Consider the following 13,794-nt stretch of genomic DNA (forward strand, 5'->3'; position numbering starts at 1 on the left):
TAAGGCCCATCTCAGCCACTTACAAACCGTGCGGGCCCTTCCGCCTCCTCCTGCTCCTGCCCGCTATTCTTCCCAGCTGTTTCCTCAAATAGGTGGAGGTTAATTCACCTAGAACAGTGGTTCTCAACCTTGGCTGCACATAGAATCACCTGGGAATCTTTTTAAAATCCTGATTTCTGGGCCTCATCCTCCGGAAATTCTGTTTCTTTGTTACTAATGTTGTGGCCCCACCCCATAACAAAGAAACAGAATTTCCGGAGGATGGGGCCCAGGAGTTAGGATTTTAAAAAGATTCCCAGGTGATTCTAATGTGCAGCCAAGGTTGAGAACCACTGACCTAGAAGGAGGAGCCTGGTGGGCACAGGTGTGAGACATTTCAGTGTCTGCTTGTCTGAGGACATGAACTGCCAGTGAGAAAGCCCAGGTGCGAACCCATGGAGCCCCTGCCTGATGCTGCCTTGGTTTCTCTCCAACATCTTAACTCTCAGGAAAAGCAGGCATCTCCCAAGGTGGCCACCACCCAGTCCTCAGAGTCGCCAAGGCCACAGAGAAGGAAGCTGCAAGGACAAGTAAACAAGGGGCAGGAACCCCCACAGACACACGGGGGGAGCCAGGCAGACACCTGGCTCTTCAGGAACAGACAGGGCCCAGGAGCCTCCAGACAGGAGTGGGGTGGGTGGGGGTGGCACGCTAACAGTGGTTTTCTTCTTCTCTGCCCAAGTCCTTTCCACACAGTCTCACACTGAATCCTCCCAAATGCCCACACGGCCAGTATTACAATCCCCACTAAAGCCAAGGGTTGGTCTCCTCATCAAAGAAGCTGTGAGAGAGACTCACGGGGACAGTATTCTCATGCCTGTTTTGCTGATGAGGAAGCTGAGGTTAAAAAAGTGAGGTGACTCAGCCAAGGCCACAGAGCTAGCTGAGAAAAAGTGTCTGACTTCTAGTCGAGTGCTCTTTATTCAACACTGACACCTAAAAAAAACCCAAAAAAACTGGAGGGGGCATTTGCAGAGGCAGTGATGGGAGTCCGTGTTACCCAGCTCCTGCCGGGGTGAAAGAAGTCCTTGAATTGGGTGTCACCCTGGTCTTGGCTCTAACTTCTGGAGGGACTCAGGCCACTGTCATCCTGGAGGTTTAGTTAAACCTCACACTTTGGAAAATGTGGCCATTTCTAGACCATCCCACCCTGAGCAGGTGCTGGATTAGTGACTCCCAGGGCATCACACACACAATGTCAAGGAAAGGCCAAGTCCTTGGAAAGTGGGACAAGAAGAAAGGCAGGCAGCCACTCGTATACAACTCGAGCCTTTCCCTTTCTCCTCCATCCCATACAGCCGCGCTGCCCAATACGGAAGTTGCTAGCCACACGTGGCTATTGAGTACTTGCAATATAGGTAGTCTGAATTGGGGCACACTGGATATTAAAGACATAATCTGGATTTTAGGAGAATATAGAATTTATTAGATATAGGATACAAAACAAAATCCATCCAAAGCTCTCTTTATTCACATAGGCTTTCCCACCAAAATCTCCTAAAATCATTTCACACCACAAAACCACTAACAAAGATTAAAGATTTCAAAGCTCCCAGAAATGACAGATGCTCAGTGGAAGGAGGACGATGATGGGGTCAGATGAGCTCATTCCTGGAGCCCCACTGTTTGCTCTGTCACAGCAGCAAGTCAATACTATACCAGAGGCTGATGTCATGGAAATTCTAAACATGTGATGGGCTGGAGCTTCTGGTTGGGGGGGTGGGGGGAGAGGGTGGACCACTTACTCCCCCAGTACGCACTTCATTTGCTTCTCTACCCAATACTGCTTCTGTTCCAATAGTGCCTGCGAGAACCGGTTCATGGCTGGAGGATCCAAATGGAGACAGAGAGAAAGAAAGACTTAGTAGGTTCGCACTTAATGGTAGACCATCACGGAGCCTCTCGTTCAGGGATGTTGAACTTCAGCCTGCTCTTCTTTGGGATGCATTTCCAAGTCTACCCACCACATCCCTAATGGTTTTTTTCAGCTTCATTGTCACAGCATCAACTTGCCAGACACCTTCGTGTCTCATATAACATCCTATAACCTGGCGATAGACTTGGACTCATCACGGTTTCTATTGCCTCTAGTGTCCTTCACTCGGTCTGTTCTCCTCAGTAGCTCAAACTTTATTTTTATAACATAAACACTCTTTCTTCACTGCTCGATTCCCAGCAGGTAGAACAGTGTCCAGCATGTGGTGGAATGCAACACATCATTGTTAAATGAATGTCATGTTCTCATAACCTTCAGAGGAGAATCTGCCTCCAGAGAATAACATCCAGGGACATCCATGATCATCTGCCTGTCTATCTCACCTACTAACTCAAGCCCCACAGGGCAGAGGACCACTTCTGATTAGTGCCCTGCTCAATGTAATCCAGGGCAGGTCATGTAATCCCTGTTTGCAAAGGAACTTTATCAAAATATGAAAGTGCAAACCACCTATGGTATAGATGAGCTGTAGCTATAGCTACTCAGCTATTGGACTACAGGAGTGGAAGACACCAGGATTGGAATGTCAGCACCACTCACCGACTTTCAGGCGGAGGGGCTTATCCGAAAAGGTGAGGCGGAACCAGCCAGGCTCCTTACACATGTAGGCCTTGCCAGGGGCCAATAGGAGCTTGTTGTCCAGGAAGCGGCGATAAAGGAGCTGCTCTTCCTCAAATGTGCATGGGTCCAGGTACTAGGGAAGGCAGAGGGACAGAGCTGAGCCCAAGACCTAGCAGGCAGGTCTGCCCAAGGACACCTGTCCTCATTTCCAGAGCTCACCTCTTTCAAGTTGACCCAGATATAGAGGCCAGAGCCACGACTGAGAAAAGGGATCTTCAATGTCTTCAACCTGTTAGTGATGTATCTGTGAGCTTCCTGCATCCGGGAACGATTAGTGGGCAGGTACACGTTGTCAATCCATTCTGGATGGGGGTAGGGGAGAATGCTGTCACAGGTCCTGTGACACAGAACTGCCAAGAATTCTTTGCCACATGCTCCCTACCTGGACTTCCTGGCAGCTATTTCTGTCCAAGACTGACTCTGTACTATATTTGAGCTGACGGAATCCATATTCAAAACTCACCTCCTACCTACCTACAGCTGTGGAGGAGACACTGGGCTCCTCAGTAAACCTGTAGGAGTGTTCTGTTTGAGTTTACAGCTCTGACACTGAGTCAGGGTTGATGCTGCTGTTGTCCAATGAGCAGGAAGCAGGAACTCACAGCTCCCCATACCTCCTGCCTTACAGCCTCACACAGTGGACTTTGATGTATTTGGCGATGATCTTAGCCCAGTTGTTCTCAGCATTGGCAGCACATAGAACCACCAGGGGAGCTTGTGAAAATCCTCATGGCCAGGTTATATCCCCAGATCACCTAAGTCAGAACTTTGGGGTGGAGCCCACACATTGGCATTTAAGCTCCCATGTAATTCCCAAATTGACAGCCATGTTCACAGGGCTGGGAACCTGGTTTCTGCCAAATATCAAAGGGCCTGGCACCATGTAGGGAAACAGGTAATTGGATTTCTCCTTTTACTCACCCAAAGATGAAAGTTGTTTTCTCAACCAGATTATTTGGTTAGTTTCATTTATTTAATTATATCCCAGCTTTTAATTTAAATCTGCTAGACTGGCATCTGTTCTACTACAGGGAATTAAAGAAAGGGGCCCTCATCTATGTTTGGGCCATAGCACTAAAGAGGGAAGTTCTCCCTGAAGCCAGCATTCACATCAGATCCAAGGGGCAGAAGAACCCAAGGGCCATAGATGTAGCCACAGCAACTTGCCCAAATGGCAGCGCTTCCTTGGCCACCTTGGCAGGTGAAGTTAGGTCATACTTGAGGAGTCAGGGCACTTATTTCTTTGTGATCTTTGCCTGAGCAAGCAGAATATTGGAAAGGGGAAAGAGGCCTTGACATAAGGGCGGATTTCTGAAGTTCCCCCTGAAGTCTGCATATGATTGTCTATCCCCTTTCCAGGCAGAGCACCAGCTACCAGACAGCCAGAAATTAAAGCCCATCCTGGCTTTTAGACCAGTGCCTCCCGCTTCTGTCTACACCCTACTGCCCCCTCTGAGCTGCATCCTGCCTTCCTTCAAACTTCCTGTCCTCCACCATGACACCTGAGACAGCGAACAGGATGTCAGGGGACTGAAGGCATGTCAGAGGCCCAAGCAGACCCAGGAATCCCCCGTGGCCCTGAGCACCGAGATGCCTGGATGGAGCTCAGTACCTCTGTCCTGGAGCAGCCGACACAGCTTGTGCTGGGTGATGCCAGAGATGCCGTGGAGGAAGCCAAAAGCACCAACAGCAGAGACCACCTCCTTGTTGTGGGTGTACAGAGTGCCAAAACGGAAGCCAGAGATCCCAAATCCCTAGAGGAAGAGAGGGAAACCTGGTTGGTCTGCCTTCTGCTCTTGGTTCCTCTTCCCTCCCAACTCAAGGACAGGCAACTGGGACTCACCTTACTGGTGCCCCAGATCACATGGGTCCTGTTGGGGTCAGGCAAACTGGAGAGGAGACAGTACAATCAAGGTTATAGAGAAATGTTTGAAGGATAAAGACAGGGTCTTTGTGTGAAAAGGAGGAAAAGGACTTGAGGTCCTTCCTCAATAGCAGGGCCTACAGGGTAAAATTTCAAAACACAATTGCCCCAGTTAAGCCAATAAATGAATACAAGGTATTTTGGGGGAACAAGATGAGACAGCTCTCACGTGCCTATTGAATAAAATCAGGACCCTCAGCCTGGCTTGTGGGCCTGTCTCCAGCTGGTCCGAAGCCACCTCCTGTCACTTGGTTCTTCACACATGAGGTACACCCATCATTTCTAAAATGTGCTCACTTCTTACTGCTTCGCCTATGTTAATACTTTTACTTCATCCAGGAATGCCATTTCCTTGCTTTGGCTGTTAGAACCCTATCCTAGGGCCAAACACTGTTCTTAAGAAAGTTCTGCCCCATGTCTACATTTCCCCTAGGAACTTATCAAGAGGTTCCTACATGGAACTTCAGCAGGACTTCATCTTGACTTTTTAAAATAGATGTTTTATTGATTTTTAGAGAGAGAGAGGGAAGGAGAGAGAGAAAGAGAAACATCAATGAGAGAACAGAGCATCAATCAGCTGCCTCCTGCACACTCCTTACTGGGGATCCAGCCTTCAGCCCGGGCATGTGCCCTGACCAGGAAGTGAACCAGCAATCTTTTAAGAGGACACCCAACCAACTGAGCTACACTGGCCAGGACCATCTTGACTTTTGATAGTGCACTGTCCACCTTGCCCTCATGTTTCCTCATGTACAAAATGGCATTTAGAAGAGAAGATATTTGAGAGGTTAGATGAGGCCTTGCTAGTTTTCTAATTCCAGTTGGTACTTATTTTAGTTCCAAGCACTTAGCCAATTAAATTAAAGGCACATAAACTGATCCAGCAAAGCAGTTTATGATTCTCATTCCCACTCCAGCTGAGACCAACTCACCTTTCCATGCTCAGAACACTGTGGAATGGGATGGATTCATCAAACACAGTCCCCATGTATATCTCATCAATAATCACATGTAGGTTGTACCTGCAAGTTAGGCAGAAAAGTGAAAACATCAAGGTTCTCTCTCAAATTTTAACTCACTTTCTGTTATGGTCAATTCTGGATACAGATCAGATCCTCCTATTGCCCCAGCAGCCCATCCACCAAAGATCAGGGTAAGGCAGAGGGGCTGGTGCACCAGAAAGGACCTTACACATGGCTAGGGAGTACTTGGAAGGCATAGAACCCAAAAGACACACATGATAAAATCTTACTGAACCTTTCAATCCTCAAGCAGAGACCACTTCGGGGTATTAAGTGATTTAAGTCTTAGATGTACACTGTGTTTATTCTCCCATTGGCCCTTTGAGACAGTACTGTTCTCTCCACTTCACAGATGAGACAACGTTAATAACCCTCTATTAGCAGCTTTTGGAGCTGGAATTTGAACCCAATTCTGTCAAATTCTACGGTAGCTAGCCCAGGACTTGCAATGTTCTTCTTCTTGTCCCCATGCTCTGCTATTGATTGCTCTGGCTTATATGAGGCTTGGACAAGTGCATCACTTCTAGAGAATAGAAGACTATCTACCCTCACTAACAGGGCTGTTTCTGGACTCCAGACATGTCAGATATGAAATGTTCTTAGGAATAGGACATTTCTGCATCTTCATCCCACATCATTCGACAGTCTCTCTTTCCTGGCACCTCAGGCCAAGTAGTTTGGAAGTGGATTCTGGGAAAGTGCACATGCTACAAGAAGTGATTGTTACATAGGTGTTTGCACATGGACAAACACTAGAAAGAAATTGAGGAAAAGAGAATGGTGGAAGGTATAGCATTTGGCTACATTTTCCTTCATTTCCATTTCAGTTAGTTGTACACCACTTTGCAGAGTACAATAAGCAGTAAGCATAGTTAGGGAAAGTTATTTCTGGTTCTGACTTCTTGTCCATGACCGATGGAAATGTGTTTAATTTCAAGGGGTAAACTCCTACCTCTTGGCAAATTCCAGGTATTCCATCAGTGAGTCCCGAGAGTAGATGTCTCCCAGAGGATTATTTGGGTTGATGAGAACAAGACCTTTGACCTTTTTCCCCTGAAAGAACCAAACATAACCCAATGAACACAAATACTTTACAACTACTTCATGTTCAGCCAATGTCAGTCAGAACACCCAATATAGGTCACATAATCAAGGTCTAGGTTTGATCTTGAAGCACCTATCATACTGCCCCCAGGGCAGAGCAGGAAGTAGCACTGGGGACTGCCACTGAGAAGGCTCAGGGCTCCCAGGGGGACATGCCCCTGGGGCACTGCCTCTTCTGAAGAAGGAGCCCACATGCTCTTGCTGAGGAAGTTGTAGCAGAGTCTCAGCACTGAACCCCCTTCAGGGGCAGCAGTGCCTACCCTGACCCATGGTTCTCTCCTTACCTTAAGCCTGGCCTCCAGCAGGGCTTTCTCCAACTTGTCCACAGTCAGCTGGAATGGCTGGGTGTCAGCCTCAGTGATCTGGAACACAAACACTGCCTGAGGAGCGCCCATCTGACTGCTTCTAAGCTTTGATCCCTCATTCCCATAAACCCTGAACAATCCTTGGCCTTCATACCCAGGGTTCCAGTCCCACGGGCCCTCTTTGCTCTGATTTCCTTATCCTTGCCCAACATCACTTATATGAGAGGAAAGCAAGCCTCTCCACCCCACCCTATGCCTTCAATTGCCTTCCAGAACATTCCATTGCCTAGGTGGGCTGAGCAGGGAAAGGGCCCCAGTCTGACCTCACTGTCCAGGTGGACACGAATCAGCTCAACATTCACATATAGGCTGGAAGTAAACGTGAAGCCAGAATAGAAGGGGGTGATGATCAGAAAGGCATCTGGAAGCACAGGGAGATAAGGCTGTCAGTCCAGGGTCTCTTGTTCAGAACCTACCACACACCACCTGACCCCGAGACCAGCAGCAACTCTACCAACAGGGTAGCTTACTTGGCCAATCCCTCCTACTTGGGGATTAATGCTTTGGGGCTCAGGCTCTGTAAAAGGTAGCTATTCTTATAAACAATATTTGGGGAACAAAACTCTAGTGTAGTCCTTGGGGCTACACTAGAGAAGGAGACAAGGAAAGAACCCTGTTCTCAATGGCTCAGAAACCAGTGCACAAATCAAGCCAGCCCTCCTAGCAGGGTGAGCACTGGGCACTCACAAATTCTGGTCAGCTCCACAGCAAACACCGGAGGCTGCTTCTCCACATGACTCAGGTTACCTGCAACTAGTGGCCTCGTGCATTCTTCTCCTCCCATCATTTGGCCTTATTGATGAACTAACCAAAGACCTACTGACTTGAATGAAACTGGCCACCTTGGTAACAACTTTCCATGCAGCCAAAGCTCATTAAAGTCTGAGACTCTTGCTTGGACATTGTTAAGAGGGACATTGAGAACAGATCTCTCAGCCTTACTTGATCTAGAATTAATTAGACATTATTTTTAGGAGGAGGTGATAGAAATTCTATACAGTTTAAGCCAGTTTACCAGGGCTCTCTGTGTTGGAGTTGAGCCCCAAGTCCCAGCTAATAACATAATGGGTTGGTTCCCGCCATCACCATCCCTAGGGCATACCTCCTTGAGGACTTTCCCATGATTTCCTTTCTCATTAAGTGGGGATCCAAATCCCTCAGTCCTACAGAAATAGTAGGAAGATGTTCTAACCAGTGTAGGAGAGTCCTAGCACATTAGGGGAAGGGCCTGAGTCAAGATGTTTTTCTTCTCTGAGGCCCCTGAGGGAAAGCAGAGCCCGTTGACTTACCACCTGGATTACATAGCACCAAGGTCAATGCAGAGAAGATAGCACAGCAGCCACTTAGAACAACCACCTGAAGAAGATGCACAAAAAGTACAAGTCAATCCCCATGTATGAAGGGCTAGTACCCATTGGTTTTACTTTGTCTTGACCCTGATGGGTCTCTGCTGGTTCTCCCTGTACCCTCTGGAAAATGCAGAGTCCCTCAAGAATACAGCCCTCCACTAGGACAGCAGTGAGGCTGGGAAACTGACTCACATTTTCGGGATCAAGCTGCTCAGGTGCCTTGCAGTAGTAGGTCAGGAACCGGGCTACTTCTTCCCTCAGGCTACGGAGAAACCCAGAGAGATCTTGTGGTTCCCAGGTCTAGACTGCAGTCTTTTCCAAAGGGCAGAGTCCAAATATGCTATAGGGATTCTGACAGAGGCTATCAGTTCCCTGGGTTACAGATGGTAAATCTCACCAGGATCTCAAGCCTTTGGAATTAGTCAGCAATGCCATTTGTACTACAGCAGGCTACCTCTGAATGTTGAACTGTAGGCATGTTCTAAAAGTTGTTCCCCAAAGAATCTGATACTTTGAGCCCTTCCCTGCACGGTGCCTGTGGACCAGGAGGCCATAGATCTGGAAGTTACTTACAATGCATGTCCACTCCAATCAGGATATTGCAGAAGGTCATCATCAATGTAGTTCATGTCACTCCGACTCAACTGTTGACAAATAAAGCATGAGGACAGCCAGACAAGGGAAGTCCCACAGTCTCCACAGTCTTCATTCTACTCCTAGGATGCAGGTGGGCATTTGCCCTACAACACAGGGCCTCCCAGAGGGCAATGGGGACACATGCTGCATGCTCCTCAAGGAAGGGAGGCCCTGACTTTCTTATCAGATCACACAAATGGATAACTTACTGAGAACTGCTGAATTAACAGCCTCCCCAACCATACACTTGGGCCAGAGGCTCCCTTGTCAGTCTACCCAAAATATACCCATCCAAAGAATACCTCTGAACAGTCAGAAAATCCAGGAGATGACACATGCTATTCTAGAAGCCGTTTCCCCACTCCCTTTGCCAATCGCCTAAGTCCCACTCCTATAGCTACCACATGCTAGGGGGACTGGGCCTGAATATGGGCCCCAGCAGCCCGGAACTTGGCTTACCCTTTCAGTCAGCAGATCAATGCAGAGCTTGTTCTCACTGAGGCCAAGGTTAATGCAGCCCTGCAGATGGAAGGAATCTGAGATCAGTCCTTCTGCCCAGGCTAGATGAACCCTTTAAACATGTCAAAAAGTACTCTTCCCGGATGATTTCCAAAGGGAAGAGCTCACTGTCCCATGAGGCAATTCAATCCACATTTATGTGTTTGAAAGTTTCCCACAGCCCCAAAATCATACAGCTTGCAATATCCCCCTTTAGAGCCACAGAGATAAATAATAGTTATATTACATACCAGCGACCAATCATTGGGTTCTTATTATGTGCCAGACACTAGACTAAGTGCTCCACGTGAGTTGCTTTTCATTTCACTATTCCTGAGAATAAAATTCTAATATGGTCCCTACTTTTAAGTGAGTGAAACTAAGAAAGATCGAATAGCCTACTAGCCATATGACCTTGGTGATGGGTAGACATTACCTGCCTGCCCCAGCATCTGGATCCTTAAGCACCACAGACCCAGCCTCATACCCATCTCTGTTATTTCCACTTCCATGTACAGGATTTTCAAGTTATTAGAGGAGCTATAGTTCTTCAGAGTCCCAGGGGGTACCTGACTCACTTGGCCCCCAGAAAAGCACATGACCACTGAGCACATGTCACTCAGCTAGAAGCAGAGAGACGATATACTCGTGCTGTTCTCCACCCTCTGACTGGAGAGCTGTTGTGAACATCCCTTGCTGGAAGCCTTTCATTGACCCCCAGTCACCCTTAGGATAATATCCTACCCCTGTCCTACCCCTGTCCACACTTCTTGTCACAGCCCTCATTGCCCCTACTCTATCCGCATGGGCCTCCTTTTCCATTCACTCCAAGTCCTTCCCACCTAAAGCTTCACACATGTTGTTGTTCCCCTTCAGAGGACCTCCTATCTCACCACCACCCACCATCCCACCACCACCACCTTTAAGACAAAGCTGGCATCCCCTCAGTGCTCTCAGCAACATTATTGTTTCTTTCCCAATGGCTGATGACTATCATCTCTAGATTGAGTTCAATGAGGGCTGGTTCACTTACACCTATGACCACAGTGACTCCTGGAGGTTAAGAGCAGGGGTTAGGGAAAGAAACCAGAGGGGAAGAAGGGAATCCAATCTCAGCCCTTCACCTTTCTTGGGCATGTCACTCTATTTTGTGCCCATTCCCTTATCCATAAAGAGAAAATACCACCTACTTCATAAGGCCGGGAAGAGTAAGAGAGAGAGCACAGTACTTGGCACAGGACTCAGTAAATCCTAGTGACTAGGGGTCTCTAGTGTGCCCTTCCCACCACCCACATCCTCACCAAGGTGTTCTTGTCCTCATGGTATTTGTCTCCTTGGTAGGCTATAAAGTCCTTGAAGCTGGACTTGTATGAGGCGGAGATGTCAATCCCACGGTTGGATAGGTCACAGCTGACAACTGCAGCTTTCGAATCACTCAGTTGGTGACTTAGCTGGTCAGGCTTCCTGGGCAATTGGGCCTGCTGCCCACCTCCACCCCTTGAGTCCAGGGAAAGGCGAGGCAGTTGGAGCTCCAGGCTACTTGTGGCACCAGCCTGTAACAGGTTGACCACCTCGCCAAGTAATTGGACGAGGATGGCTTCCTGCTCCCTGGTGTCCTGACTGTGCCGTTGCTTCTCCTGCTCCAGGTCCTCCTGCAGGTGCTTGATCTTCAGCTGCCTGGAGTACTCATCTATGAGCTGTCGCAGGCGCAGGATCAGCTCCATCACTGGGGGGTGGGGCTTCTGGGTTTTGAGGCCCTGGTCCTTCATTTGGCCACAGGGCTTGTGGAGGCTGTCAGATTGGTGACTCATAGTCTGGGTCTTGGTTGTGGTCTCAACAAGCTTTCCTGAACCTACAGAGAAAGAGAGAGACCATGTACTGCAGTAACATAGACTTCCCCTGGCCTCTGTGTCCTCCCTCATACACACTAGGTTAGAGAACTGAAGTGGTTCTGAAAGAGTTACCTACTCATTCAAGGGCAATGCCTAAGTGGCCCCAGCCCGGACCCTTGAGCAATGTGCTTCTGGCATCAAGCCCTGATCATCAAAGCCCTCAAATTACCACCACAAGACAAAAAGAAGCAAAAACCACAACAATCACAACAAAAACACATTAAGCCCAATGGAATTATCACTTTTGATGAGATTGTTAACATTGTCCGACAGATGTGGCACTGATCTTTAGCTAGAGAACTCTCTGGAACTATTAATGAGATCCTGGGGACTGCCTAGTCTGTGGGCTGCAATGCTGATGGCCAACGCCTTGGTGACATCATAGATGACATCAGCAGTGGTGCAGTGGAATGCCAGCTAGTTAAGAACTACAAAGGAAAATGTTTCAATTAAAGATCATTTGACAACCAAAAATATTTTTTTTTCTGAGGAAAAAATAATCTTAGGGCTCACTTTGAGGAAAAGTAGGAACTGAACAGACAGGCTCTGAGTTCTCCACCCTGTGCTTCAACTAGAGCAATTCCCCCTTCATAGTGTTCTAAGAAAGGAGAGGGATGCTGCTGCTACAAGAAAGGAGAAGGAAGGGAGGGAGTGAGGGAGGAAGGAAAAAAACCTTGTCACTTCTGTTATTGGTTTGTGGCACCAACGCTTCAAAGTACTGGACACCGTGCCCAACCTCTCCAAACTATGTTTGGTCAGCTTGTGATGTTCCCATAGCAACCTATACTTCGAAGTGACAATACTGTTACTTGTTCAGTGTCTGTATATATCGTTATTTCCTTAGCACAGTGCCTGGCATGTGGGTAACTAGTTGTTTAAAGCGGTTAGAATGAGAACTTCTACAGACAGGTTTATGGAGCAGAAAATGGGGGTGAGGTCAAGTAACCAAAAGAAGAGTGTTTTCCTGGTAAAATGTATTTTCTGATACAAGGAAACTGAGCATGCAGAGGCCAGAAGGAAACCTGGCAGGTGGGCCTCTGCCAAGACCAGTCCTTTCTATTAAAAAAAAAAAGTCTATTGTGAATGATGCTTTCCATAAAGGCAATAATGTCCCTAAACTGTCTAGTGTTGAGGTATACCAACCTCTCCTCAAGTCTTTTGCCTACACCTGTGGTTTCAGTATTCCTCAGCTTCCGACCATCTATACCTCTCAAGCCGCATGCAAGGGTCTTCTACAGCAGCTAGAGCAGTGTCTCGGAACCAGCCCAGCTGGTGCCAACAGCCCTCTGATAAGAGCTGAAGGACACACAAACAGCAGAAGCCAAGAAGGGGACATGGACATGGGAAATGAACCAGCAACAAGCCGGCTCATGATCATTCATCTCTAGCACATGGGTACACTCTTCAGACCCAGGACACTTTGAATGTCACTTTTCCTAGTGCCCTACAAACCCTCTCCCTCTGCCTTGCCCTCCAGCCTTCCTTCCCCTTGCTCAGAGCCTCCCCTGGTGTCTCAGTATCCTAACCTAATTCGATTCTTCCTTCTTAGTGTGGCAGTACGATAAGGATCATAGAGTTTTCTTAACATGCATGGGAAACAAGGTGTTTGGGGATATGGATCCCTAAGTACTAGTGGCAAAATTGAAAGCTCAGGCCAAAGCAGCCTGGAGAAGCCTAGATTCTATTCCATAGTAACTATTCACCAATTGTCCAAAGTCAGAAGAACTATTTCCCCTGTCCTGGCATCAGTGTTTCCATATGTAGATGAGGAGATACTTGCCTCAAATCAAGGTAATAAAACAGAAGCTCAATGAAGACAAGTAACTTCTATGGTTCCCCAGTAGAGCCAGGATTTAAGCCTTACACCTCCACGTTAACCCAGAACTCTCAGACAGAGGAGAGAACCAGCAGACAACCAGCCCTTGCATGGACCGTTCCCTTCACCTCACATTCCCCCAGAGATTTCAGGTTCTAAAGTTGGACTACTACGTCCAACAGTATTGTCATCTGGTCCTGTGGGCGACTCGGAGTCCTTGGACAGAAGCAAACAAATTTCTGGAAGTGGTTTTCTTCGTCCTCAAATTTCTCAAAGGGTCATTTTTGAAATGCAGTGTCCAGCATACAGAACATCCAGCCACACGAACAAACAGCATGAGCTAAAACCAGCACAGACAACAGAAAGACCAACTGGACTCCAGCTGCCAGGAATGGATGTAAGATCATTGCTTTCCCGTTCATGGGAAGGGATCCATGAGAGGGCAGTGAGGTCTGGGACCCCTTCTGGACCATAGGCTGCCCAGCTTCTGCCATTGTTCCATGGCACAGAGGGGGTTCCTGGTTAGGGTTTG

The 13,794-nt window shown here is 47.8% G+C and overlaps 1 protein-coding gene across 1 annotated transcript; it reads right to left on the bottom strand.

Annotated features, from left to right (window-relative positions):
* Nucleotides 1-1,442: 1,442 nt before the first annotated feature.
* LOC106698685 (probable inactive 1-aminocyclopropane-1-carboxylate synthase-like protein 2) lies at nt 1,443-11,402 on the bottom strand. The gene is made up of 14 exons (XM_023761694.1): nt 10,856-11,402; nt 9,516-9,575; nt 8,994-9,064; nt 8,613-8,682; nt 8,361-8,427; nt 7,335-7,432; nt 6,991-7,068; nt 6,555-6,655; nt 5,513-5,602; nt 4,500-4,545; nt 4,269-4,410; nt 2,816-2,958; nt 2,576-2,729; nt 1,443-1,863 (listed from the first exon to the last, which is right to left on the bottom strand). The coding sequence occupies exons 1-14, from the start codon at nt 11,363-11,365 to the stop codon at nt 1,781-1,783; spliced, it is 1,713 nt and encodes a 570-aa protein (XP_023617462.1). The 5' UTR covers nt 11,366-11,402; the 3' UTR covers nt 1,443-1,780.
* Nucleotides 11,403-13,794: the final 2,392 nt, after the last annotated feature.

The sequence above is a fragment of the Myotis lucifugus genome, unplaced genomic scaffold, assembly GCF_000147115.1.
Source record: "Myotis lucifugus unplaced genomic scaffold, Myoluc2.0 scaffold_213, whole genome shotgun sequence".
NCBI lineage: Eukaryota > Metazoa > Chordata > Mammalia > Chiroptera > Vespertilionidae > Myotis > Myotis lucifugus.

Coding starts and splice junctions, on each gene's coding strand:
- LOC106698685 (XM_023761694.1), bottom strand. CDS start 11,365: ATGAGTCACCAATCTGACAGCCTCCACAAGCCCTGTGGCCAAATGAAG. Junction 5,603..6,554: donor TACCTGGAATTTGCCAAGAG/GTAGGAGTTTAC, acceptor CCTAACTTGCAG/GTACAACCTACATGTGATTA. Junction 2,730..2,815: donor TCTGGGTCAACTTGAAAGAG/GTGAGCTCTGGA, acceptor TGCCTTCCCTAG/TACCTGGACCCATGCACATT.